General features: G+C 40.5%; 1 protein-coding gene across 2 annotated transcripts; it reads left to right on the top strand.

Moving 5' to 3' along the window:
• The first annotated feature begins 4,280 nt into the window (after positions 1-4,280).
• On the top strand, positions 4,281-24,503 carry macroh2a1 (macroH2A.1 histone). Of its 2 annotated transcripts, none has more exons than XM_085289625.1 (9): positions 4,281-4,421; positions 5,728-5,928; positions 6,440-6,546; positions 6,646-6,837; positions 7,599-7,706; positions 13,428-13,518; positions 15,595-15,684; positions 20,651-20,825; positions 22,954-24,503. In XM_085289625.1, the coding sequence occupies exons 2-9, from the start codon at positions 5,757-5,759 to the stop codon at positions 23,117-23,119; spliced, it is 1,101 nt and encodes a 366-aa protein (XP_085145751.1). In that variant the 5' UTR covers positions 4,281-4,421; positions 5,728-5,756; the 3' UTR covers positions 23,120-24,503. The 2 variants fall into 2 exon arrangements, with proteins under 2 accessions (XP_085145751.1, XP_085145750.1); XM_085289624.1 differs by lacking the exon at positions 13,428-13,518 and adding an exon at positions 11,165-11,264.
• The last annotated feature ends 2,101 nt before the right edge of the window (positions 24,504-26,604 follow it).

Raw genomic sequence — 26,604 nt, 5'->3', positions numbered from 1 at the left:
ATTACAAGAAAGCGGCCTAACAAATGTCAGATGGTGACGAAGAATAAAGGTACTAAATATTTACTTTCAAGCTCGTTGCAAAGCTCTCTGTATATGCATTTCCATGTATATGTGCACTCTTTTCAATAAATCTCTAAATCTTTTAAAATTTTCTAGCAAAATATGAACAAATGAGGGGTGGTCAAACTTCACAATGCTGTACTTCCATGTACAACACTGCAGCTTTACAGAGATGACATGAATGTCTACAGGATGCACGTGCATGCACTTTCCCCTATTTTCCGTGCTGTAACTGCTCGTGCAGTTATCATTTAATACTCCCTTATCAAGAAGATATTCAGATTTGTCAGCAACATGTGGCTCCTTTTATTATCACCAATCATTGTGAAACAGGCAATCGGCACACTGTAAAAAATATATGCTTTAAACACTTCTGCGGATCAAATGTAGAAAATGTGGAAAGAGAGGTGACGCTCTTCTTACATCCCGGAGGAGCTTCTCTCATCTGTAGTCTGAAGATTTATTGCTGTTTTATTCTTCTATTGGCTATGATTCTAAATTGTTTAATTAATGCATTTATGACACATTTTATGATATCCTGTACTGATGAAATTGGCAACTGCATTAATTCCTTTGGATGACTCCGTTCCTGTATTACATGACACATTGTGCTATATCAGCAGTGTAGTCTTTTAGTATTTTACTGTTGATATCAGTTAGCCAGAACTAAATGAAAGTCTCGGCAGATTTAATTTTTTAATTAATTTATTATTTATTTGTATTATCAGCCTACACTTTCAGATCCAGACTCAGACCCTCCAGGAGGGGGCGACACATTTCCACTCACTCTACTCCAACCTTCATGGTGTAACCAAATTTTATTCAAGCCATAGGATCTGATTTAATAAATATAAATTTACAGTGCATTTTTAAAAAATTATAATATTAGTTATTATATTATGTTTTCTGTTATTTCTGTCTTTCTTTTGGTTGGGAATCACAGGAAAGAGGAGACATGATCCTCAGTACTTTTCTATTATATTACACACAAATAACTTAACTGGTTTATCAGAAAACTGAAGTATGCATCACAAGTTTAGGTCAAATAGTTTCACTGTAAATGCTGCATAGCAGACTTTGACGGATCAATAGATTTGTTGTAAAACTCATCTTAAGTCTGATTTAGATTTTTATGCACTAAATGAGATCTAGTCAGTCCGATTTCATCCGGTCCCTGCAGCGTATTTTCACGCTGATACAAATTTACTACACAGCTCAGGTCTGACCTCTGGTGAGAAACTGTGCGCACTGCATCAGTATGGTGCACACATCCATCGGATGTGAGTCCTGCACAGCCTTGACTGTCTTTGAATGTCCTTCAGCTTTTTTTGTTTGTTTATTTTTGTGTTAAATCTCCCTTTTTCAGGTTTGATATGCACATATACAGTTTTTAACAGTCATGAAGTATTAGATGATTTCTGGTACCTGCCTAACTACTTACATAAACAGCTGATAAACCTTTGGAAGAAGGGTGGTCAGCAGCATTATCTGTTTGTTTTTGTGGTTTTTTCTATGCTTTTCCTGCAGCTTAAATATTTTATTCAGATCACGTGGATGGTGGTGGGATTCCACCGTTGGAGTATTAATGCTTTAATAAATGCCATATTTTATTTGGGACTTCTGCCGACGGATTAGCTGCATAACTTTCTCAGCACCAGGAGATGCAAGGAAGATTTAGCTCATACTTGTTGATGACATGTGTTTTATCTTTGGTCTTTGACTTTGATCAGTGTAACTTTGTGCTGAACATTGGGGGGGTGGTGGTGGGGGGGGGGGGGTGTCAAAATCTGTGTCTAAAAAAATAAATAAATCTGGGTAAATTCCAGGTGATTAAACATGCAACTGTTTTGCTGGTAATAACTGAAATGAGTAAGGAAAATCAACAGCCTATTTACACAAGATAATTCATAATTTTCTTGGGGGGGGCACCCCCCTGGAAATTACACCCCTGAATTCAGGTGATGCACTGCCTGATTAAGTGGAAAAAAGAGTGACACCCAAGAAGAAGACCTTTCTGATGCACTCAGTGATCTTAAGCGTCTTGCAGAGGTAACAGCAGGATCTCAGGTTCAGGTCTCACGTGTAAAAGCTAAACTATTAAAGATACTATTCAATAACAGTGACAGAAATCTGACCAAAGTGAGACAAATGATGAAGCCCATAAGTCTATTAACTGAGCTTCCTCCTTCTGCTGCTTACATTTCTGACAAAGTGGACCAATGAGCTAATCTTTTCTCTCCGTACAGACAGAATCTCAGACTATCCTGTGAGCAAACATTCTGTGGCACTGTGCTGAGCACTGCACCACATCATTGGCTTTGCACACCCGTCTGGTTAGAGCAGCAGTGATGCTAAAATCCAGTGGAGATCTGCAAGTAATATTTAGATACACGTTAGGATTATACAGTTAAAAGTCCATGTAGATCAACTGAAATATGTAGCAAATCAGCGCTATATTTTTTCTATATCATCTCTTCTGTCATTATGTAGCATGTGCACATATGTATTGTATTCCTGGACCTACCTTATTACTACAGGCCTCTGGACTGTGCTTAAATTGTAAACTGTATAAGCCTCTGTTGTGTTTTCATATCACACACTGCACACCGGTGTATTTTAAATCAAACACTCAATATGTGATCGAAGTGCAGACTTTAACATTTAAACAAAGGTTTGCATTGACTGTTTTGCAACCACAGCCCTTTTCATTCATACTGGCACAAATATGTGAAAGCAAGGGTGATATGCAGAGCAATAGGAACGACATGGTATGATGGCTCATAACATGAAGATATGGGAAAGAGCTGATGATCAGTAAGCAGCAGTCTGGCTTCACGCAGAGAAAGGGCACTACAGATGTGATGTTTCCTTTGAGAGTGTTGGTGCACTGTGTCTGTGGATAAAGAAAGACCTAGTGGGGTGCCAAGAGAGAAAATGTGATACTGTATGAGGAAGCCAGCAATGGCAGAGAAGTGTGTGAGGATGGTGGAGGATATATATGAGGATGGCTAGACATTGTGCAATAGGAGTAACAGATGGATTCAGGGTGAAGATAGGATTACATCAGGGATCGGCTTTAAACTCCTTCTTGTTCGCAGTGGTGACAGGCAGGTGAACAGGAGAGTGCAGGCAGGGTGGAGTGGGTGGAGACGAGTGTCAGAGGTGATTTGTGACAGAAGGATGGCAGCAAGAGGGAAAGAGAAAGTAGGGAGACCTGTTATGATTCATGGCTTGGAGACAGTGTCACTGACAAAAAGACAGGAGGCCGAGCTGGAGATGGCAGAGTTAAGGTTTTCATTGGGAGTCATAGTTGAGCAGTTTGGAGACAAAGTTAGAGGCAGGGCTGAGGTGGTTTGGACATGTGGCGAGGAAGGATAGTGGATACACTGGACAAAGGATGGAAAAGAGGAAGACCACAGAGAAGATTCATGGATGCAGAGGGTTGGTGTGACAGTTTCTGTATTTATTAACTAAAAAGCTACTCTATTGGATGACTGACTTTGGCCATTATTCGGTTATCCTGCTACTTCTATCAGAAATCTCCTTATCAATAAACTCTACATGTTTGTTTCCACTGGCAGCCATGCATGCCACTACCATAAAATTGCATCCACCACGTTTGACAGATGATGTGATATGCTTCAGATCAGGAGCAGTTTTTCTCCTGCTCCATGCTTTTCTCTTTCCACCATTCTGGTACAAGTTAACCTGGGTTTCATCTCTCCAAATATATATATTTTTTCTACAACTATGTAAGCTTGATTTAAAATCCACTGTGATGGTGGAAATTTAACTGCCCAAAGGGTTATGAATCCAACAGTACACCAGATTTAAGACTATTGGGGAAATCATTATTAAAAGAAATTAGGTAAACAAGTAAAAGCTAGCTGAAACGTCCAAGAATGATGTCCATGTGGGACACTTATTATAAATTCATAAGGTAGGGTCTTTAAAGGATGTTCAAATAAGTTATTAAAAGATAAACATATTGTAGTCTGATGTAGACGAAAAATATTTGTACCCCTGAAAATAATCAAGGTAGCCTATATTGGATTAATTGGTGTACAGTGAAAGAATCAGCTTAAATCTGCTTAATATTATTATCGATATGCGCGGGAAACGTCCAGTATTTCCACTCAAACCACGTGTTTTTTGACAAAAGTAAAAAGGTGTAAAGGGTTAAGGATAATCTTAGCTTCAGATTCAGCAGCTTTGCTCTCTGCTCTCAGCAGTCGCGCTCTGCGAGCAGCGCTGGCTCGCTCCGATATTTCAACTCGCTGTGGATTGTGGGAGACGGGGACACTGCCCAGGCTTGTTACCGGAGACCGAGAGGAAAATTTTTCCGCTCCTCTCTCGCATTTGTAAGTAATCCGCCAGCTTCGCGCACAGCCGTGTCAGCTCTGGTGTTGGCGTTTCGTGTCGATCGAGCCGGTCTCCGTCACCCCGGCTGAGACGTTAACGTTGCCATTTCGTGCTTTTTTTTTCCCTGGCATGGAGGCCGATAGGGAGACCGTGTTGCTGGGGCTGACGGGCAGGAAGGGGAGGGAAGGAGCGGGCAGCTGCCGCCACTCTCGGGTGGAAATAACCCCGGTAGAGCCCGCTGACCCGAGCATTAAAATCGTCCTCGGGTCGTCTGACAGCTCGGTATTTGGCGTTAGTCACGCGCACGGACTGTGGGGGAATTAAACGCACGCGCGCTAGGCATCCGGCGGGCTGTTGACACGCGGAAATAGCTGTCAGTGGCGGTTCAGCCCACCTTACACCTGGTCAGAGTAGAAAAATGCCGCAGATGTTGCGGGAGAAATAAAACGTGCTTGCTGTGTGTTGGTGGGGGGAAAAGCTGAAGAGCCGCGGGAAACGGGGGCTTGGACACTGTATCGCGCGCGGAGTGTTTGCGTTGGGAGAAGGGGTTTTTTTGGGGAGGGGAGGGGTGGCGTGGCCTGTGCTGTGGGCTAATTGATTACCACACAGCTAATTGGTGTCTGCATCTGGTGCAGCAGCATTGATTTCGCTCGCAGTAATCTTTACGTTTCGTAAAGCGGCGGGGTGACTTGCGAAGTTTTTATTGCCTTACCGCGTGCGTATCACGTTTACGTTTGATGAGCGACCTCTCTCGAGATGTCTGGACCGTAAAATGTCACATTTGGGTTGCGCAATTTCCCCATGGTGACATAAAATGAAAGGCTTATTTGGGTCCTCTGCAGTTTCTCATCAAATGGTCAAAAGAGTAGGAGTCCCGAGGGAAAGCGGCATACTGTGTGTACTAAACCCCCCCCCCCCCCCCCCCCCTTCTTTAAGAAGCACCCATGACATCAAACTCATTTATGTCTGGAATTTAATGGCTGTTCCACCCAGTCCTTGTTATCTGTGTATTTATTTATAATTTTTACTTTGTAAATCCAAGAAAGGGGCTCCAATCACAGGAAAGTTAAAGCAGGGGTACGTTTTCCTATCAAAGGATTACTCTGTTTATTGGCAGATTGCTTAATAGAGTACTGGGTCTGGTCCACAATGTTTGCAGCAATTTAAGAAGCTGATAAAGATAAATCTTTTTGATATTTGGCTATGGGTATTGGTCTTTTTGTCATGCACAAATTATTGTTTGTAATAAAGGAGATCAGTGTTGTTCAGATTTGTCAATGGATCGTGGCTGATGTGCCCGTGCAGAGCCTGACGCTGGTAGCAGTGACAGCATCATGTCCAGCCGAGGAGGAAAGAAGAAGTCGACCAAGACCTCGCGGTCCACCAAGGCCGGGGTCATCTTCCCCGTGGGGCGTATGCTGCGCTACATCAAGAGGGGATTGCCTAAATACCGCATCGGGGTGGGAGCTCCTGTCTACCTGGCTGCTGTCCTCGAGTATCTTACTGGTGAGATTTATTTTGCAATGGAAGAGAGTGGTTAAATATTAACAGACAGCAACACAAGGACTGACTCCAGAATCAAGACAATAGAACTACCAAATGACTACTTTAAAATCATTTTAGGGGTATGTAAGGGCACTTTAAGAAAGAAAAATCCCTGTGACGAAGCATGCTTTGTTATTTACATATTTGTAAATCTATTGGATAGCAATAGATGGATATCCAATAGAATGCAAAGTGCTGCAGATTAGCTGCTATTAGCGATGGTGATGCTAGAGGATACTGATGAGGAAGCACTGGAAATCTGTTTATTGAGGGATTTCACAGTTCAGAGATCACCCATGTTTGTCCTGATGTTTGCTTCAAATGACATTCGGAGGCACATTTACTCTTTGAAGACCTCATGAAAGTTAATCAGGTTCACTCATACATTCAGCATTCAGGACACAAAGCTGTTTTTTTTTTAAAGCACCCTTGATTATTTTTTCTTCTTTTTCTTTTAAAAAAATCCATGTAGCTGAGATTCTGGAGTTGGCAGGTAACGCGGCCAGAGACAATAAAAAAGGCCGTGTGACACCACGACACATCCTGCTGGCCATCGCCAACGATGAGGAGCTGAACCAGGTGAGCTGCTCTATAAATAATGATCCTAACTTCCAGGTGGTGCAGGGCATCATGGACATTGTCTTGGTTTGTCTAATTTCACATTTGCAACTGTTTCAGTTGCTAAAAGGCGTGACCATTGCAGCAGGTGGAGTCCTGCCCAACATCCATCCAGAGCTGCTGGCCAAGAAGAGAGGCGCCAAGGGGAAACTGGAGACGCCTGTCTCACCTGCCCCCGAGAAGAAACCCAAGTCGGTCAAGAAAACGACAGCTAAGAAACTGAGTGGGAAAAAGGCAGGAGGCAAGGCTAAGGTATGCCTTAATGTGAACAAGACTGATGCCTTTAAGAGCGACTGTGACTGAATTTAACTGTTTGAAGTGTATCATTAGTCGTTACTGCGCTTAATTGTCGGGCATGTCTCAAAATCAGTCCAGACTATTGGGTTTTTTTTTTTTTTAAAAAAGCATCCATACTGACCATAGCGGCAGATGCTAGACACTCCACTGCTGATTGCAGGGAAGCTATTCCTGTCCAAAGTGCTTGCAGCTCTCCTGCTGATAGCTGTGGAGCTGCACCACTTCACAAACACACGTTTGACCCATTGTGGCTGTAAGAGAGGAAATACACCCTCTTTACACAAACCAAGCAAATTGAGACTAATCAAATTTGGAAAGACAAGTAGGAGCAGAAAACCCCCAGCCTTCAACAAAACATACACAATGTTTAAGCAAACCTTTTTGCCCCAGTTATGTCTGGAGTGGATTTAACACTTCTGGAGCTTAAGTTTGGAACAAAATAATTTGCATTCAGGTAACATCAGGAAATTATTATTAAAAATTGAGATTTCATCCTTTTCCACATTGTAGGAAAATAAAACGGGAACTAATGGCACTGCAGGATTTACTGTTTTAACTTTCAGAAATATATGCAACTGAAGGCACAAAACTGAGGCAAGATATTATTAAAAACTGCAGCTTTAACACAGAGGCAGTAGCTGACCTCTGACCCTCCCATGGTGGGGGCGTTATTGCTGCAGTGTCACATGTCAACATGTATTCTGTGTCCTCAACAGAAACAGGGTGAGGTGAGCAAGGCGGCGTCAGCAGACAGCACTACAGAGGGATCTCCATCTGACAGCTTCACCGTGCTCTCCACCAAGAGCCTTTTCCTGGGTCAAAAGGTCAGTCCTCTGTCAATTCAGACATGCACTAACCTCAACACAGGTCACCGCTAATTATACAGAGTCGAGTTCAAGTTTTAGATGGTGATTCATGAGGCTTACGAAGAAAGTCTACACAAATCTTTTATAGATGCAGTAAAACATACGTAGAGCCATACGTTGGATATTAAAGGCTGGTGAGGGTTTTAAGGGGACTCTATTGTGCTAAAAAGCAATGCTGAGGTCAGCGTTTAATAACTTTTCATCTAAAGGATGGACAGCTTGAGATAATGTTTTTCTTATTTCAGTTGTGAGTTTTCTTCTGTTTTCAATGTGACCTGTGTTTCTTTAGCAACCAAATGCTCTGTGTGTACAACTCAAATCAGATAAGAAGCAGAAAAGAATCCTTCATGCGCTGCCACAGGGTCTCTCAGGCTCTTGGTAGACTCAATAGACTACAAACTGTTGCCTCCATATTACGTCCGACTGTTTTTATTCAGTCTTTTATCTGTGCTGCTCCCTCATGACTGAACTAGATCTAACACGGGAAATCCGACAAAGATGATTTGATAACATCGAAGCCATTCAGTTGGTGTCTTAAAAGGAAGTTTAAGTTTCTGTTTAATATAAGTTTCCTCACACTGAACATTGTGATAGTTTTGTTGTAACTCACGTGAAGGTCTAATAGGCTTAAATTGGAGTATAGATAGATAGTTAGATAGATAAAGATATGAATGACAGAGATATTTTGTGATCCGTTAGCTCCCATTGCTTTGGTCCTGCTGAGCATTAAAAACTGCTTTTTAACCCTTTGGCTGAGCTGAAACCTGAAAGTAAGTTTGCAACAAGTCATAATCAGAATTCCTTCAAAAGATTTTTTTTTTCCAGAATATACTTCAAGAGCATAAGACTGTCATCAGATCAGATGCTCATGAAAATCACTGGAGGTTTAAAAAAAACACATAAAAGGCACTGAAGTGACACTGTATTAGAGAATGAATGACTCAAGAATGATGCAAGAAGTGCCACCGGTTCCCTTTTTATTAATTTCACACATTGAGAATTGAAGATAACTGCTGATTTAATATGAATCTGACCCTTATTCTTACCCTTTGTGCTAACTTTTTTTTCTTTGATGTGTAGACAAATATTTGAATGAACAGCATTCCTGTTTGTCAACACCAGTCTGACTTTTTTCACCTTTCACTAAATGTTTTGGTACTTTATCACAAATTAAACACACATTAGTAATGACATAACAACATCTGGACACTTTACTTGTATTAGACAGTAGTAGCAGTTAGACCACCACCACACAGAATCACCGATATGAGGCAGGGTGGATCCATGCTTTAGTTTTTAGGCCTAATGTCACAGCAGAAATCAGGACTTATGAGACCAGGCAATGTTTTTCTAGATTCATGTTGTCCAGTTTTGGTGAGCCAGTTCAAACTGAAGCTTCAGTTTCCTGTTTGTAGCTGACAGGAGGGGCACCTGGTGTGGTCTTCTGCTGCTGTAGCCCATCTACTTCAAGGTTTGATGTGTTGTGCATTCAGAGATGCTCTTCTGCGTACCCTAAGTTGTAACAAAAGGGTGTATCTGAGTTACTGTTGCCTTTGTATCAGCTTAAAGCAGTCTTCTCTGACCTGGCTCACTTGATATTTCTTCTTTTTTGGCTATTCTCTGTAAATCCTTGTGCAGGAAAATCCTGGTAGACCTGGAAGTCAGCCACGCCATATTCAGTACCCCTTTTAAATCAGCTGTCTTTCAACCATTCTGATGCTCAGTTTGAATGTCGGCAGGTCATTTTGACCATATCTACATGTGCAGAACAGGTTTACCCAACAAAGTGTCCACTAAGTGTACTCATTTTTATTTTGCAAATTCTTGAATCATAAAATATGTTCTTACACTGTTTTAATGCAAAAAAAAATAAAAAAAAACGCATTGGGAGAAGTAATTTACTTTAAGGTTTCACCTCAGGCCTCAGTCACACAGACTTGGAACCAGTCAGCAACAACCGGTTGCGAAGGAAAAATGCGCCAGGGAGTTGCTTCTTTGTCCCGGTGTGACCGAGGGTTTAGCTTTCACCTGGCAGTTGGCAGCTCTGCATGCTTTGTTCTGCCCTGCGTATGTTGATGCTAATATGTCATTTCATACTAATTAACTTGACATTTTCTTGCTAGTGAATTAGAATTGATTCTGCCCTGATTTAGCTGCCATCTTCTGCTACCGCTGGTACTTTAAAAGCATAATTACTCTTGGCACCGTGCTTGTGAATCTTTTATGAGCTGTAACAAAGAACAAAGAACAATGAAGTGCTTGCATTCCTTGATGATGCATGTAGTGTACTGTAGTGTTTTAGTGAAGGATTAAAAAAATGATTAGATGCTGAAAATATTAAAAGCTTTCAGCTTTTCATTTGCGGATTGGAAATATTATACTCGGCAGCAGCAGAGTATTAGTGCTTGATTGTGTAGCTGACCAAAGATTACAGCAGCAGTTATCATCAGTGGATGATAATTAATCAGATGAATGCAATAAACCTCCCACTGACTATGATAATGAAGTCATTAATAGAAAATCTAGTCTTTTATTCTGTGTGTTTTTTAAGATTCAATTGTTGTAACTGCTATCGTTCTTTCTGATCTTCTTGGCTTCTGTTTGTCTTTGGCACAATCTGGGCGTTTATCATCAACTCTGACTTTCAAATGCTTGTTGCTGAAATATAGTGTCTGGGGAATAGCAGATGACTATTGAATCTTAAGCTGAGAGGTGCTTTTACTGGATGTCTGTTTGAAATGATAAACATTCAGAGGAATACCTTGACATTTTCAATTCTTTTTCTTGAAACTGTTGGTCCTGCTGCCATGAAATAAAACTTTAAAATCAAGTCAACAAAGAAGCAAATTTATCTTTTCCAGTTAATGCAGCAGGATTCTCCTTTGTACTCTACAAAGATTATTGCAGGACATGTAGGAGTTGGAAACCTTGTGGGACACCACGGGACATCCTACTAATATAAGCTTGTTTTAAAATGCGTTCAATAAAAAGAAGTCATTGCATTTAGATGTAGAATACCATAGGCTGCATCCCCTCTGGACAATATACAGTTGCAAATGAAAGCACTTTATCATGTCATTTAAAGGACCAGTGTGCTTATAGTTGGCTTTCAACTAGATACGGTAACATTCAGCTTTAAAGTAGTGTTTAATAAATGCATATAAGGTTTGCAAACTAAATCATTTTCAGGGAGTTTTCAGGTGTTTTCTTGCATGCCCTGTGCAAAATTGGCTTTGAATCTAAATTTAGGAAACAAAGTGCACTGTGTCCATTTCTGTAATTCACCAGAAAGTCAAGGTATCCCTACTGAGCTGCAGTGTTACTCTGGTTTTAATGGCTTTGCTTCCTGACCTCTTCCTTCTTGTCCACCTCCTCCTTGGCATGCCTGCTCCCCCCCTTTGCTCTCCGCCTCGCAGCTCAACCTCATCCACAGCGAGGTCAGTAACTTGGCTGGCTTTGACGTGGAGGGGGTCATCAACCCCACCAATGCTGAACTTGAACTTAAAGATGATCTAGGTGAGCTCCTCAACTCCCTGCCCTCCTTCCTTCACCCCCTCTCGTCCGCGTGGGCTTAGATATTCAAAATCATTGAAGGTTCAACAGTACAGCTTCTTCTAACTTAAATCCTTACTGGGTTAAAAAATATCAAAGTTTCAAGCTTCTTAGAGGGCCTTTTTCCACCCGTTCCATTCTTTCACACTGTGAGCAGCTCGGTTCAGATGGTGGACAGTGGAAGAGATATTTTAGGTTTCGGTTTAACAGAAGGTGAAAATCAGGTTTTTAAAATGCAATTTGTAGCACAACCAGTCTGTAGTTTCGACATTAATTGTATTAAACTGTGATTTCTAATCAGCAGGTATTTGAGATGCATTTTTATCTACATTTTCTGTTCCTTAAGACATTTCTATGCTGACGCTACTGCAAAAAGGCTTTAGTTATGTTCACCCATGGCCATTGGGGGAAAATCAGAAAAGATTTTTATCATCGTTTCCTCTGGGTTGATTGCTTTGAGGTGGCAGGTGGTCCTCTGCAGCAGTTGCACTGTTCAGCTGTCATTCAAAGACAGAGGTTCTTTAGTGCTGTAGCTCTCCAAAAAGGTGATTCTGTTCATCTGGACGTAGCGTTTTGTGGGTGAATCCAAGTGACTTTAGGATGAATGACGAAACGTTTCTCCCACAAAACGCTACGTCCAGATGAACAGAATCAACTTTTTGGAGATTTCCTTCCCTGGATGATTGAGAATGCATCGAGACGTTTAGTGCTGTAGCTAAAACTTCCCTGCCATAAGATTTGTATGACATCAGCTGTTCGTCTTTGGTTTGGGGCAAATTAATACTTCAATAGTTTGTTTTTCTGCTGACATTAGGTCAACAGTTTCAGAGAAACTTAAGTAACACTGCCTCTTTTCTGCTACATGGAGAAAATGGTTTCTCCTGTGTCTCCCTCATACATGCACTAAAGAGAACTGTGGGGTAAACTAGCATTTAAAAGTAGATACACTCACAATGCACTGAAATGAAACAAGTGCACACAAATTGTGGAAATAAAATTAATAATCTAATTTTGTTTATTGGTTTCATGGGGAGACACACCGTTTGTGGCAGCAGTCTGAAAACACTGAAGTAATGAAATTTTCTAAATTATATGTAAATGAAATATAACATTATAATTGTATAATGTTCTATTTAATAGAAATAGAAGATCAGATATATTAAAGCTTAGTAAACGCCAAATGTTAGATTAGATCTTTTTTTGGGGGTGTGGGTTTAAATAACTGCGTCTTGTTTTTATTTATGCTTATAATCTATTTGGTTAATGCTCCTGTAAACGTTCCTTAGTAGACTTATTCGATGCTTGCTGGATGGTCAGCTCCTTGGAAGTAACAGAACTGCTCACAGTGTGAATAAACTATGAGATGCTTTGATTCTTAAAGTAGCCGTTCCTGCTCTTTGACTCGTGAATATAAGAGCAGAAAGGTGGAAATTTTCCTTCAAATCAATAGAAAAGCATGGATAAAATGCCGCTTCTAGGAGAAGAAAGCGATTTCTGTGGAGACTTTCAAGGATTTTCTCAAAGCTCCTCAGAGCAGCGATCCTGCTTGCTCCTCCTGTTGTGTAAATGTGTTGCGGTTCATTCCAGGTTGTCCTCCTTTCAAAGGGCTGCAGGACCTTTTGTAATGCTTGAAGATCAGTGTAGTGCACTGAAGTAGAGCGAGAGAAAACCCGACACGAGCCTCATTTAGGCGCTCACTTCAGCCTGACTGTGAGGTTGTTCACCTGGAGTGCGATCATAACATTCAGGACTCGGGATGACACAGTTGGACGGAATAAATTCTGCTGCTGGAAAACTGTAGGAATAAAAATATTTTGGGGTGTGGTTATATGCCCTGACGATTACACGCTTTTGGATTATTTACTCTATTCTTGTTTTATTTTAAGCAAATCTAGCCAACTGTGCAGTCCTGCTTCCTGATTACATACTGTAACATGACCTACCATTCCCTCAGTTGCCTCCTTGTTCCCTGTGATGTCCTCAGCCAATAAGGAGCGTGCTCACTTTCTCTTTTCTTCTTCTCTTTCATTCATTTATTTCTTTTCTTTTTGCCATCTTATTGCTCCTGGTCACTCACTGTGTTTTTTACCACCATGTTTGTTTGCCTGTCGTTGTTGTTGTCTGTAGTTGCAAGTTGTCCAAGCCGACATTTCCATCGTGGAGAGCGACGCTGTCGTTCACCCGACCAACTCCTCCCTCTATACAGGTGGTGAAGTAGGTAAAGGAACCACTGACACTGCAGACACCACGACTGCCTGTCTGCTCTCCCTCTGCATATCCAGATGGTCAGCGCTGCAGTCTGTGGGCAAACATCACAGCAGCAGCACAGTTTTTATTCTTTAATGAAGCGCTTTTTAGACCACGACCAAGGTCCCTGCTGTTCTTACTGTAAAAGCATAACCACAGAATATATGATCAGAATTGCTCGATGGTTAAAAATTGAAAAGGGAGGAAAAACCATCCTTCATTATCAGTGAAAAATTAACTTGCAGAGGCTTGAAAAGTGCAAGTAAAGGCTTTAAGATTAGTGCAATGAGGTACTTGTGGGTAACTGCCAAGATCTGAAAGTTGGCCGCCAAAAAAATGTTCTGCATTCACACGCGATGTTTTCCACAAACCGAAGCCAGTAGGCAAACAAAATGTGGACACTCAACTCAATTGGTTCATGTAAATTTTGGTTTTCATCTCGACTCAGAATGTTTCGAAACTGGTTCCCGCTCGTTCTCATTCGCAAAGCAGTGTAACTGTAGTTAGCTGGGTGACCTCGAACTCCCACGTCAGCACCAGGGGTCGAAGCGCTGACACTGTGTGAGGTTTATATGTGGATGAAAAGCTGGACTGCCACATACTTCTGTGACAGCTTTTCAGAGATGTATCTGGAGCGTAGCGTGTTATAAGCTTTTTGTAAGCGTGTTCAACAAGCTTTCAGAGTCATATCATATCTTCTGCCTAAATTATTCCTCCTGCTTTGAGTCTGGCTCCTTGCCACAAAATCTTAAATCAGACTGCATTAAACGTTCATGGTCTCGGCTAACTTTCAAATCTTTGCCAGTTTATTATCACATCATCCAGGTATTATTTCCAGCTGGCCTGCAGAATGTGTAACAATTAACCTGGGTAGCGCATATTTTTGTGCTGTGCTCTCTCCAACAACCTTTCATAGTTATTCCCACCAAAGACAATGTACACAATGTTTATGCTTCTCCTAGTGATTCTCTTAGTCCAAGCATCAAGTAATGCATACACAGACTTTCTCAGTGTGATCCTAACACAGTGCTGCTGCTTGTTGTTGCTTTGTTCCACTCGACTGAAACGCAGACAGTCTGGGACTCGCTTCATTTCCTGTGACATTTAACCTCTCTGACTGTGCTGTCAGTTCAGACGGTTAGAAAGAGAGAAAATGTCTAAGACGCTTTTTCCTGAAGCTTCATATTAAAACCCGTCAGGGTTGATTTGTGGCAATTTGGATTAATGACTGAACAAATATTAACTAGCTCTTTACCTACGAGGACCATCACCCTTTGTCTGCTTTTCTTGTAATGACTGTTAAATGATTTCAGGGGCTTTTCTTTAAAATGCTGACTTTTACTCTTACTTCCAGACCTTGATTTTTACCCCCCCCCCCCCCCCCCCCCCCCCCTGCCTGTTTTTAATATTGTTGCAGCCAGAGCATTCATTTGTCTGCTTCTGGTGACGTTAAATTGCCTCCCCTCTTCTCTCTTTAGCTCTGAGTGCATTTTAAAGTGGTATAAATGTCGTCAGTGAGACATGAATACACATGAAATCAAGTATCCTAGTTAAACTTAAATTGCTAGGACTATTTTACTTTAAGTCCATTCATCAGTGCTGCAAAGCTTTTACATTGTTAACTATAATATTCGCTCACCCACTTTTTTTGTTGCTATTTTGAGAGTGAAAGAAAATACTCTTCTCACTGTATATAAGCCACTATGGAAGGACAGAGGGAAGTAATTATAGACTGAAGCTTTAATACATTAGTTTAACTCTCAGAATGAGTCATTCTGAAAATGGCAGCTTTGAATCCTTACACTTCATTTATGAGACTTTCCCAGACTCTTAAAATTAAAGTAACAGGAACATGTATGTTTGATTATAAATGTGAGTGCAGAGATTCAGAGAGAGGCCGGGGGAAATGATTGACAGCATCATTGTCTGTTGTGTGTCTGCCTGCCTGTCTGTCTGCATGATCACCAGTCAGCTCTCTTCTTGCTTGCTGTTTTTCTCGCTGCAGTATGTGAGGATGCATTCACCTCAGTCCTCTCTCCCCTCGCAGGCTCTGCTCTGGAGAAAAAGGGGGGTAAAGAGTTCGCCGATGCAGTGCAAGAGCTGAAGAAGAAAAACGGCCCTCTGGAGGTGGCTGGTGGTAAGTGCACAGAGGATTATTTTTATTTATATTTTAGATACAGAAAGTAGAGGTTATATCAGGAGGCCTGAAAGATCTCGCTCGGACTTGGCTGTGGTACTGTAAATAAGACATTAAATCATTCTATCACCATTATTTTAACACCACATACAGATAAACATGTGGAAATGATAAAAATTTGGCAGAATGTTTTTTTTTTTTTTTTTTTTTTCTTTCAAATAAACGCTGGTGTATTTTAGTGATATAAAAAGATAAATCGCCATAAACACAGGGGTATAAAAACCTGCTACATGATGCTAGGCTGGCAACACAGGTGAACTGAAACATCATCGTCACTGAGTAAGTATCAGCTGAACAAGGGGAAATGATATATTTTACTTAGAAATAAATACAAGATCCAAATCCAGAAATTTAAAACTAAATGCCTGCTCAATGATGGAATATCCAGATAATCCTAGTGAGTTTTTTTGTTTTTTTTGTTTTTTAATAATTTTTTTAGACATTTTCAGGCTCGATAAATCCTCTGAAGAGTGACAAGAACTCCTATAATTTCTGGTAATGATTATGAGACCATGTGATGAGCGAGCAGGTTCAGAGTTTAGTTTTCTTTGGAGTCTGAAAAAGTTGCTGATTGGATGAGGTCTACTGCTTTAACCTGCCTACACTAACCTTATCCTCCAATCACATCAGAGTGCTCCTCTCACTGTCTTCTTGTTACTGGCTTGTACAGTAACAAATAAGCATGTGCTTCTTTAAACTTTTAAACTACTCGATTAAAAATTAGAGGAACACTTTTTAATAAGGCTGTGGCATCAAGTCATTTAAAAATCTGGGCTATTGATCTGGTCAGATAAATGGCAGAGAGGTTTGTTGCTGTTTTGGTGTTAACAAGAAATTAACTACAGGTGCACCACCTGTGGGCAGGCGAGGACATGGACACCCAAATTTGTGAATGCAATAACTTGAGAACAAAGCAATGTAGGAATTTTAAATTCCTACCATAGGTGCTGCCACTAGTGTTAGTGTCACTACTGATATCATGAGGTGATACCTGGACCCTACAGAGGTGGCACAAGTAGTCCAACTCCTGATACATCAAAGGGTGCCTTTTCCAGAAGGTTTGCTGCACCTCCCAGCACAGAGAAGCAACAGAGAACGTTGTGCTGCCTGTAACATTCAGCATGATTGGTTTGCTGACGGGTCAATGATAGTCGAGGGACGCACAGGCTTCTACGGGCTAGGCGACGGCACCCTGACTGCTGTTAGGGGACCTATCCGATGCTGTCAGATTGCACCTCAGACTGTCCGGCTCCAGATCCCCCAGGACTGTATCCATGACATTGTCTCGTTAGAAGCACGCCCTGATGTTGTCAAACATGCAAACAAACACGTGGGTCCATCTCCATGTCTGTAGAAGTCAGTGATTGGTCCATCCATACAGTAAAATTGACTAACCTGCCAAAATATTTTTTTTCACTTTGATTTTCGGTGTGTCTTTGAACTCAGGCCCCTGTAGGTTGACAATTTTGATTTCCATAATCAAAGTGGCATCCACTTATTCACTGAACACACACAGTTCATGATGTCAGTTGAGAAATCCAGCATGATTATTCAGTTATTTTCTTTACCCTGACGTCTTGTGTGTTTTCAAAGTCTTCCTTTTATTTAGGAATAAACAATCTCTGGCTTTCACACACACTGTGATGAAAAACCAAAACTGTCCATAAAATAAAAATGAATTTTGCCACCTCACAGGATTAGCTTAACATTTTAAGTGCTCAATAACAACTCCCACCTTTTCGTTCTCACTTCTTTTCGAAGTGTATTGTAACTGTTCCTGGGTCTTTTTAACAATGTTAACAAGTTTATTGTAATTTGGTATCCAGAAACATTCTTGATCAGTGTTGTTTCTAGATTTTTTTTGTAAAATTTTTTTTTTATCTTTTTAATGAAACATTTGGTTTGCTGGAAAGGAAGTATGAGCGTAACACTAAGATGCGCTGAAACTGCCTCTTTTTAAAAATTACTTTAACATTCACACACTGCATCAGATTTTTCCACACTTTGATCTGATTACATGATTGAAAGGGGTTGGAAAAGTGCATATTGATCCACTCGAGCACCACCCAGCTCGTATGACAGTGATGTCAGCGTGTCTCATAAATCTCTCATCTAGCACACCATGCAGAGCAGGGCAGGGTCTTTTTGGCCTTCCAGCTTAAGAAAATGACACCGCAGCCAGGATTAGCTCTTTGGACATGGAAGCCTAGATTTTACACACTTGGACTAATTCATTCTTTACTTAAAAGCTCAGTGTTGAACTTGAAACCGTGAATCCAGGAACTTTTTTTTTTCCTTTTGGTCATGACTGTGATCAAAGACATTTAGCACTGGCACATCGCATCTGTTCTTGGCGACTTTAGTCTGCAGCTACAGGGATTGTCCTTCAGAGAGCAATATTATTTTAGTCCTTAAAGATTATTTTATCTTTCAGTCTGTTCGCTCTTAGTGCCTCTTATTCTTTCTCCATCTGTCTCTGGTTCTTTCGCTTTATCTCTCTCATTATTCATCACTCACACTCACTTTTTCAAATGCTGCCCACCTTCAGCCAAGTTCGCTCAGTATCCTAATCCTGCTTTCTATGCGGAGCTCGTAAATAGATAACCAGGTGACTGAACACCAAGCCAGCAGCGCCTGACGGGGATTCTGGGATCGGCCCTGTGGTCACGCTGACCACACCTGCCTCAGGACAGCTGTCCAAAAGGTCCTCAGTGATGTCTTTTACCAACATTTTTGTCTCTCTGCAAGCAAAGTTTCACATTTTAAGTCCAGGCAGGTACTAAAGTGAATTATTCAACCCCAGGTTATTCATTTAGTTTAATATTCTGAAATTACGAGTGATTTTTAGGTGGTAATTTCTAAAATTACTGCTGCTGCCTGCATAATAACATAAAAGAAAACGTTAGCTGAGTAAGTAAAAGCTAATTGTTTTATTTATACAGCAAAGCTCAGAGTGCATGAAATTTCCCTTCATTAGTTTTCTGCGAAGCCTGACTTGCTCTGCTGATTATAGAAGATTTTTTAAATGAGCAGCCAAGATTCTGAATTTTGGATTGAATAAACAGCAAAACTGATAATTTTACTGATTTACCGTTAGCTCATTAAATCTGTAACATTTACTGTTCTTAGAGGATAAATAGATTCATTTGTAATACACTCTGCACGAAAAGCAGCAGTGGGTTTATCTATTAACAAGAAGCCAAAACTCGATATGGCTTAATCATCAGTGCCATAAAGCTCCATTGTTGTCCAGCACTATAAAATTGCAGGAATTAACCACACTCTTGCACATGTTCCTGCGTGACTAATGAAGGAACTTGCCACTGCACTTTATTCACAATTAGTCCCACAAACACCATCCTGCTGCTCTAGATGGCCCCATGCAACCCTAAGGCTGGATGGGTCATCCCAGTCCAGCAGAGATGAAACAAATAAGGTCTGAGGGTAAATAAAAAGGTGTTTATGTAATAAAAATATTTAGTGTTTTGTTTTTTGTAATATATGTCAGATGACAGTACATAATGCCAGTCATGTTTCCAGTGGATGCATATAATAATCAACAAAGTTTCATACAGAACTGATGGATGGATTTTGTCTGTAAAATTGAACAAAAATTTAGTTTCATCTTTTCAGGAACCATTTGAATTTTCTCTCTAGCACAAAATGGTTGAGGGATAAGCTAATGTGAAGTGCACGTGGTAAAAGCACATTCTTCTCTCCGAAACATCTGAATTTTGTCTCTAGGAGAAATTAAGACTGACAGACCTGGGGTCAATAAAGGGTTAACATGAGTATCAAAATTTAAATGCACAATATGATTAGCCTGGCCATCGACCAGCAGCTGGCACTGGGTATATATATATTTTTTTGTTTGTTTGGTTTTTTTTAGCCTGTAAATGGCAGTATCAGACCCACAGGTACATGCTGGGTTCCTGAAGGTTCTTGTCTCTTGCAGCAATGTGATGGTGTTCATATTTCAGTGGCAGATTGATTAAAAGACAGCGATCATTAGCGTAACCAGATAAGTTCCTTGCACCTAGATGCAGAAAATCCACATAAGTGTTGCAGGGCTGGATTTCATCATCGTTTGATCGGCAGGTTATGCGCAGTGCACAAACACCACCACACACACTTCCTCCCACCCAAACCATAAAACAAATTGGACTCGGCAGGCAGTCATGAAAACCATAATCATCATCGTCCTTCAACTTTACCTCACAACCAGATCACACATGCGGCGTGACTGGCTCTCGCTCAGCTGTGTGAAGTCTCTCCGTCCTCTCTGAGCCATCTGGAAATGAACTCGTCCTCAGCGTTGACTTCGGTCCAGTCACACGTTCGCTGTGGGCTAATAAACTCTGACTGGAGGCTTTTGCACTTCACAGAATCAGAGGCTTTGGCTGAGTTACACTTTTTACAGCTGCTGGGTTTGAGGGAAGACTAAGCTAAATGTTAAACAACAGAGTACAGGCTTCTCTCATTTTTCTTTCTCTTACTTTCACTTCATTCCTTTTTCTTCCCCGTCTTTGCTGTTCTACTTTTCTTTTCCCCCCTTCTTCTCTGCTGTCTGGAGGAACAGCCCACCTCACTGAAATATCCTGGAGATTTTGGAGATTTTCCACTAAGCAGTGATCTTTTAGCACCTTTGGCCTCCAAACAACTTGTAGGTTTTTATTTCTGACAAAACTGAGTGAAAGAAGCTGTGACATTTGACTGTTCTGACTAAATGAATCTCGGGCTGTGTTTCAAAAAACTCATAATTGCAACAAGACTAAAAATGTTGGCATTTTGTGCAAGCATAGTATTTATCCTTACTTGTTTCCCAGTTCTTCTCCGTCTGGTGTCTCAATTTCCTCTCCTCTTTCCTTCATAGTGATTAACCATTCTTTCCTCCCCCTTCTCTCAGCCGTGTTGACCGCTGGCTTTGGCCTGCCTGCTAAGTACGTTATCCACTGTAACAGTCCAGGCTGGGGCTCCGACAAGTGCGAGGAGATGCTGGACAAGACGGTGAAGAACTGCCTCGCTCTGGCAGATGAGAAGAAACTGAAGTCTGTGGCCTTTCCCTCCATCGGGAGTGGAAGGTAAGAAAACACGCAGATGAAAGACGCCTGTAAAAACAAGACACTCTTAGAAAATGTAATGTTATCTGGTCCACATCCTGTATATCACCAGTATGCAGTATGATTATCCACTTAAGGACATTTTTACTTTTACTTTTTTTTTTTTTGGTCTAAAGCTAAAAGTGTTTTTTTTTTTTTTTTTTTTTTTTTTTTTTTTTTTAAAAAAAGGGGGATAATATGAACACTTTGGAAACCCAAAAAACTGTACTGAGTTCTCCTGAAATAACATTCCAGCTGGGAGAAACGTCTCAGATCTCCTTTGAGTAGCATTCTTGGATCTTCGGCTATAGAAAATATTGTTCATGCTCATGTTTATGTGCGTACCCATACAGTTTTCCTTCTTTTATTTTGTAACTTAAAATGGGGATTGAGACGAATTCTTTGGCAACAGAGGTGAACACATCCAGCTTGATCCCATAGAAAGCACTGAGAGCAGCACAATGAGGTCATAGACTGTATGTAAAAGATGGAGATGACCAACATGACATCCTGACTGTACGTGATGTTGCATTTTAAGCGTTTTTTTTCCCTATAAGGCTGAAATCAAACCCGCTTCTAGTGCCAATCTTCATTTTAGATTTACATACTTGATATTAATTACTCAGAATTACTTTACTGAATATTTGACAATGGTTCAAAGTTCAAACAAAGGTTTGATTGAAAAGGTAACTCTGCATGTTGTAGCATCAAAATTAAGCAATAAAGCAACATTTTCCAAAGTAAAATGCTATGTGGCTTTACATTAGTCAACTTAACACACATTCACATCTGTCTGAGGAGAAATTGGCAAAATTTTTGGTGATCTGCAAACATCTTATGTCTTTACACACTTGTTGTTTTCTTAAACTCTATAAAAGATGAACAGGCCTGCAGAAGTTGACTCCTGCATAGCAATCAGATTGCTTTTTCTGGTCTAAAGCCACATCTTTGCATTTTCATAGAAATAAATGATATTTAATTTTAATGAAGAAATGATAATTATGGCCTCATTTAGAGGAGACTGAGATAAAATAGGTTGTGATTTAATCCAGAGTGTATTCCTTGACCAGTTGCCTATTGGTAGCATGAAATCCTTTGCAAACCTCTGCGATTTCTTTGGTGGTAGTAGTTTACATGGAATATGCTGACTTGTTTGCAACTCAGTCTTTATTTAGCAGGAGTGAAACTCTGAAAAGTGTGGCCCAGGCTGTTCACCTTTTAAAGTGAAAGCTGTGCCTTTTGAAATATGTTTGCCGTAGTAAGGCTGCTGAACGTGAACGTCTTCCAAGTTTCACTATGGCTGGGAAATTAAATTGGCGGATGTTTGCAGACAAGTCGTCATTTTTCCTGCAAACTACAGACAACTGCAGCAATCTGCTAAAGCAATCACATGGAGGTTTTTTTGGTGCTGCACCTTCTTTGCAACAGATTTAACTCAGCTTCACGCAAAAACCTTCAGCATGTACTCCAAACTAGTCAACGTTTATTTTAACCTCGTCAGATGGTCGCACAGTTTAGGCCTGTGTTACTGAGGTCTAAACAAGATAGTTAGCATGAGCTTTAGTTAACCCACACCACCCACTCATCCAAATGTGGCTGCATTCAGTATCTAAAGACCAAAATGCCAACAAGACGACAATTTCAAGACCAGTGGATGATGTTATACTGGCTACGTCTGACTTTTTTAGCTAACGATGTGTAATTAGCCTGCTAAACTTTTTAGCACTTTTACTTTTGTTCTCATTAGCATTTAGCTTGAAACCTTTTTTTTCTCATTTCTTATCTTGATAATCAGAAGCTCAGATTTGATCTTCCCAACCTTTGTTAAGCCACTGGTTGGAAACCAGCGAATAACGGTGGGCAGCCAAAGTTCAGGTTCATGAGGTTTGAACAGCTATAGGAAAAACTTTACCTCGCCATTCACCCTTTTACAGCTTAAAATTGGTGCCTGAGTTGAAAGCAGTAAAACTTGGTTCCAAATTCAATCTATAATATGTGCCTAGTAAATAACTACCTTCATGTGTATCCTTACCACTAACATAATGACAATCTCTGCAGTGTGTGCGTGTGAGACCACATTTCACCAAGTGTGTGCGAACTCTCCCATCAGGAATGGTTTCCCGAAGCAGACGGCAGCCCAGCTGATCCTCAAGGCCATCTCCAGTTATTTTGTGGCCACCATGTCTTCCACCATCAAGACAGTCTACTTCGTGCTGTTTGACAGCGAGAGCATCGGGATCTACGTGCAAGAAATGGCGAAGCTGGAGACGAGCTAAAAGTACGGAATATTCCCCTCCTTGTTTTTACCTGCAAGGAAAGAAGGCGGCATTTACTAGTGATCGATTAATTTTGAAGAGAAGAAAAAAAGAAAATTTTTTCTTAAGGCTGGGAACTTGTTTTTGCATTAAGTTTGTAAAATTCCTATATTGTTTTTAATTTCCTATTTACTTGTCATCACTGGCATTTAAATGTAGACGTGCACTGTTCATTCTGCGGTCTTTTAACACACAGTGCCACACAAAACAGATTGAACAAGTGAGAACACTCACTCTAAGATTTAATTTTCAGAACATATACGGTTTAAAAAGATGCTATGAGACATTGCTACACCTCAAGTACAAAAGGCTTCCAGAGAAGGCCGATAAATACGGGTTAATGCATGTAAACACAGTACAGTCAATAAAAACAGCTACCCTCATTCTTTCGTGCTTAGTAACACAGGACACTTAATCGTGTGTTGTATTTTTTTGGGTATTAAGTCTACATTTTTGGATAATTTCTGTTGGTATCGCACTGTGTAATGAAAAGCGTAAAGAAAAGTTCCGTTTGGTTTGGTCTTTACGAGATCGGTGTTAAAGACTAAAGGAGTGAGTTTTGTTTTTGTGTTGTGTGTTGCAAATTCCTCTTTTTTTTTTTTTTTTTTTTTTTTTTGCCTTTGATTCCACAGGCAAAAGATGCTTTCGCAGTGTGCTGCAGATGCCTTCAATTTCCAAAAAAAACCTCAATTGGAAAGAGTTTATTGATATGTCTTGACCCTAATATTAAGAGTTTATACTTGCACCTGGAAAAATGTACATTTACATTGAATAAGTGGAGATTGGAGGTCTTTGCAGAGCAACAATAGGTTATATTGTGTGTTCCTATAAGTGTTTATATAGATGGAGTATTTGTGAAATGTTATAGTAAAATAATGAACTGTAACATAGATTTTTATTTTCTATTTTAATTTTCTGACTGATTCTAAGTGGCACGGTATTTGGAAGGAAAAAAAAATGTAGAAGTGTGTTTGTCTTTGTTAAGCCATAAAACATACAGTATGTACTCATTCAGAGGCTGTCTTGCTGTTGCTTTTGGTTTTTGGTTCTTTCCATTCAGCCACCACCAGATGGCGCCCTATAATCACAAATTGGACTTTCCATCTCAGCCATTTTCTTGTGCAGCAGCAGACCTCTTCACACAGACAGCGGTTGATTTGAGGTTGGATTTGAATTGGGACTATTTGAACGTACATGAGGAACCGGACTGTTTTGCTGCATTTAGACTTTTCAACAGTCTAACTTTTTATGGGAAAAAAAAAAAGTAAGGTGCTTTCTAATAATTGCTACAATTGATGATTGCAAAAGGTCTGTACACACTCCGGTAATAAAATACCTTCAAAAATTCTGAGATCATTTTGTGTTTCATGCAGATCTGTGGGATGCTGCCAGTAACCGTGAGCTTCATGATTAAAAATGCATGTGTGAGCGTGAAGTTTAATTGAAATAGAAGCCTTTGTTGTCCCCTTTGGAAAAGAGTGTGTGTATGCTGGATGTAGTAATAAATCCCTCTCCACTGTTTTAAAGTGAGCATAATTGTAAGTGTTGCAGAACAAATGGCAAAAAGATGACACGCTACATTTATTTGATTTGACTGAGAGCCACAGCGAAAGCCTCACGAATCTCAGCTCATTGAGCATATGCGTGTCTGTGTTCAGGAGGCCCAAACGAGTTTTTTTTACTGGAAGAAATCCTGAGTAGTTTTCATTTCTCTTTTAATTTAATTTAGGGTCACACGTTTAAGATTGGTTCAAGTTGTGCATGAATCCAAAAGACTTAAAGCAACTGTTTTTGGTTAGGATGAGTTTGTCATCGTTGCTTAACTTTTACTTCCCTACAGATTTTTTCACATGAGCTTCTCGCATATCTCCCATTTTCATCAGTGTAAAATGGAACATAAGGAGGCAAATGTTAAAATAATAATCGTAGAAAACCCAAACTTTTCCAGTTACTTATTGCAATTCAAGTTGTTCGAGTCCAATCAATAGCTTAAAATGGTACAAAGGTATGGTTAAAAAAAAAAAAAGTTAAGGTTACTCAAAACTGAAAGATAATGTACATTTCAGAATTATACAAAAAGGCCTTTTTCAGGGAACACAATTTAAAGCTGGAGGTTAATCAAGCCTTGACAGCTGGTGCTACCAATTCTTACAGGTGTTCCAACTTCTCTGGATTACTTATAACCCCCTCTGTCTGCATGAAAGCAGTGTTGGAAAACACTGCGGTAACATACCCCCGTGAGCATCAGTTGCACCACATTGTACTGCAGAAAGTAGTGTGTTGCTACAAAAATGGTAAGAAAAGGGCAAATAACAATGGAGGAGAGACAGACCATCGTAACACTTAAAAATGTCGATCTTTCCTACAGAGAAATTTGAAGGAAAGTCGAGGTGTCTGTGAGTACAGCTTCCTTCACCGTTAAAAGGCACTCAGAAAATGGGGTAAACTGTCACAGGAGGAGGTCTGGCAGACCCAAAGCCACGACTGAATCAGAGGACAAGTTTCTGAGAGTTAACAGCTTGCATGATAGGTGACTCACAGGACAACAGCTTAAAGCACAGCTTAATAGTGTTCGTGGTAATCAGGTCTCAGTTTCAACTGTGAAGAGAAGACTTCGAGCTGCATGTTTGACAGGACGAGTTGCAGCAAGAAAGCCACTGCTAAGATGTCAGAATAAGACAAATGAAACACTGCCACTGGACTGCTGAAGACTGGAAGAGGTATTATGAACTGAGGAATCTAAATTTGAAATTGTTACGCAGGATCTTTGCACGCTGTTGAGTAGGTGAAAGGATGGCTCCACAGTGTGTGGCATCCACTGTCAAACATGGACGAGGATGTATGATGGATCCAGGGTCGGTGACTTGAATAGACTGAGAGGCACTCTGAACCAAACTACTACTAGAGGGCTACCACAGCATCCTGCAACGCCATCCAATTCCATCTGATATGCACCTAATTGATCAGGGGTTCATCCTACTGCAGGATAATGACCCAGAACATACGTCTAAGCTTTGCCAGAACTACCTCAGGAAAAAAGAACAAGATGGTAAGCTTGAAAACATGGAGTGGCCAGAACAGTCTCCAGACTTAAACCCCATCGTTCATCATTGGGATGAACTGGACAGAAGAGTGAAAGCAAAGCGACCTACAAGTGCCACACATTCAGATCATCTACCTCCATCTCACCCTACACCTACCATCCCCTTCTATCACACTAACCCTCTCCATGTCCTCCTTCACTACATCCATGGACCTTCTCTGTAGTCGTCTTCTTCCCCTATCCCTGCTCTTCATTGCCCTGCATGTCCAAACCATCTTAGCTCAACCTGAGCTGGCCCTCTGAAATACTCATTTGGTATTTTGAGCAAAAAGCCTCTATGCATAATTATGATGCACCATCATTTTTAAAGTAGTGTGTGTTTTCTGCCGACTCATTCAACAAG

The sequence above is a fragment of the Mchenga conophoros genome, linkage group LG10 (genome assembly GCF_057382185.1).
Source record: "Mchenga conophoros isolate Kocher_MC1m ecotype Shallow Benthic linkage group LG10, M_conophoros_male_GT1.1, whole genome shotgun sequence".
NCBI lineage: Eukaryota > Metazoa > Chordata > Actinopteri > Cichliformes > Cichlidae > Mchenga > Mchenga conophoros.
This window is presented reverse-complemented; position numbering and strand designations above follow the sequence as displayed.